The sequence below is a fragment of the Tupaia chinensis genome, unplaced genomic scaffold (genome assembly GCF_000334495.1).
Source record: "Tupaia chinensis unplaced genomic scaffold, TupChi_1.0 Scaffold000231_1, whole genome shotgun sequence".
In the NCBI taxonomy this organism is placed as follows: Eukaryota; Metazoa; Chordata; class Mammalia; order Scandentia; family Tupaiidae; genus Tupaia; species Tupaia belangeri.
In genome coordinates this window covers 2,573,083-2,573,812 of record NW_006159706.1, presented here as the reverse complement: position 1 = coordinate 2,573,812, position 730 = coordinate 2,573,083, and the positions used below count along the sequence as shown (strand labels likewise).

Below are 730 nucleotides of genomic sequence, written 5' to 3'. Positions count from 1 at the left end.
GACACCTCCCCCCAAAAAAAAAACTTCCCAAAAAAAAAAAAAAAAGGCAAGCAGACAGAAGAGTAGCAACCATAAAAGACTAACAGGAGAGGGAAGAGTGGAGGGTCCAGAGGCGCGTAAGAAGGCAAGGCGGGGGCACTCGGGACGCCTGACTCACTGGAGAAGGCGCTGTGTCGGAGGCCGGGATTGCTGGGCCCGGGAGCTGATGCGGCGGTGGCACTAGTGGCTGGAGTGCTGTCGGGAAGTACCACCCTGAAAGGAAGGAACGGGCAGAGTGAGCGAGGACGCCTCGGCCTCGGCCCCTACCACCCTCCGGCCACTCACAGGTATCCTTCGTTGTGATAGTCCTCGTCGTCATCGTCTTCATTCGCATCCTCGCAGGCTGGCTCTGCAGGGAACACCGGGGTCAGCGTGGCCTGGGACCGGCACCAGCCTCCCCGTCCTGCCGGGGCACCCAGGATCCCAGACGCACCCTCGTTCTCGTAGCTCGCCACACTGTTGGCTTCAGAGAGAGAGCAAAAGGGAGGCTGTCAGCTCAGGCCGGGCCTAGCTTCTGCCCAGCCCAAGCTCTCCAAGCCCCCTCCACGCTTACCGCCATCGGAATCCTGCCGGGAAGAGGGCATCCGGTGGGAGCCCCCGGGGGGCTGCGGGGATCTCCTAGGAGTTAAAGGTCAGGGGTCATACCTGGGGGTGGTGGCATGGGGGGGTTAAAAGGTCTTACAGTAGGGAA

General features: G+C 61.5%; 1 protein-coding gene across 2 annotated transcripts in view; it reads right to left on the bottom strand.

Annotated features, from left to right (window-relative positions):
• The window catches only part of LAT (linker for activation of T cells), a 6,315-nt gene that overhangs the window by 3,683 nt on the left and 1,902 nt on the right, over positions 1 to 730 (bottom strand). Inside the window, exons 5-8 of one of the 2 annotated variants that reach the window (XM_006148252.3) lie at positions 593 to 657; positions 473 to 502; positions 325 to 388; positions 158 to 252 (exon numbers count right to left, since the gene is read on the bottom strand). In XM_006148252.3, coding sequence (XP_006148314.1) covers positions 158 to 252; positions 325 to 388; positions 473 to 502; positions 593 to 657 — 254 coding nt within the window. Of the gene's footprint in view, positions 1 to 157; positions 253 to 324; positions 503 to 592; positions 658 to 730 lie in introns of both variants that reach the window. The other variant, XM_006148251.3, reaches the window with a different exon arrangement.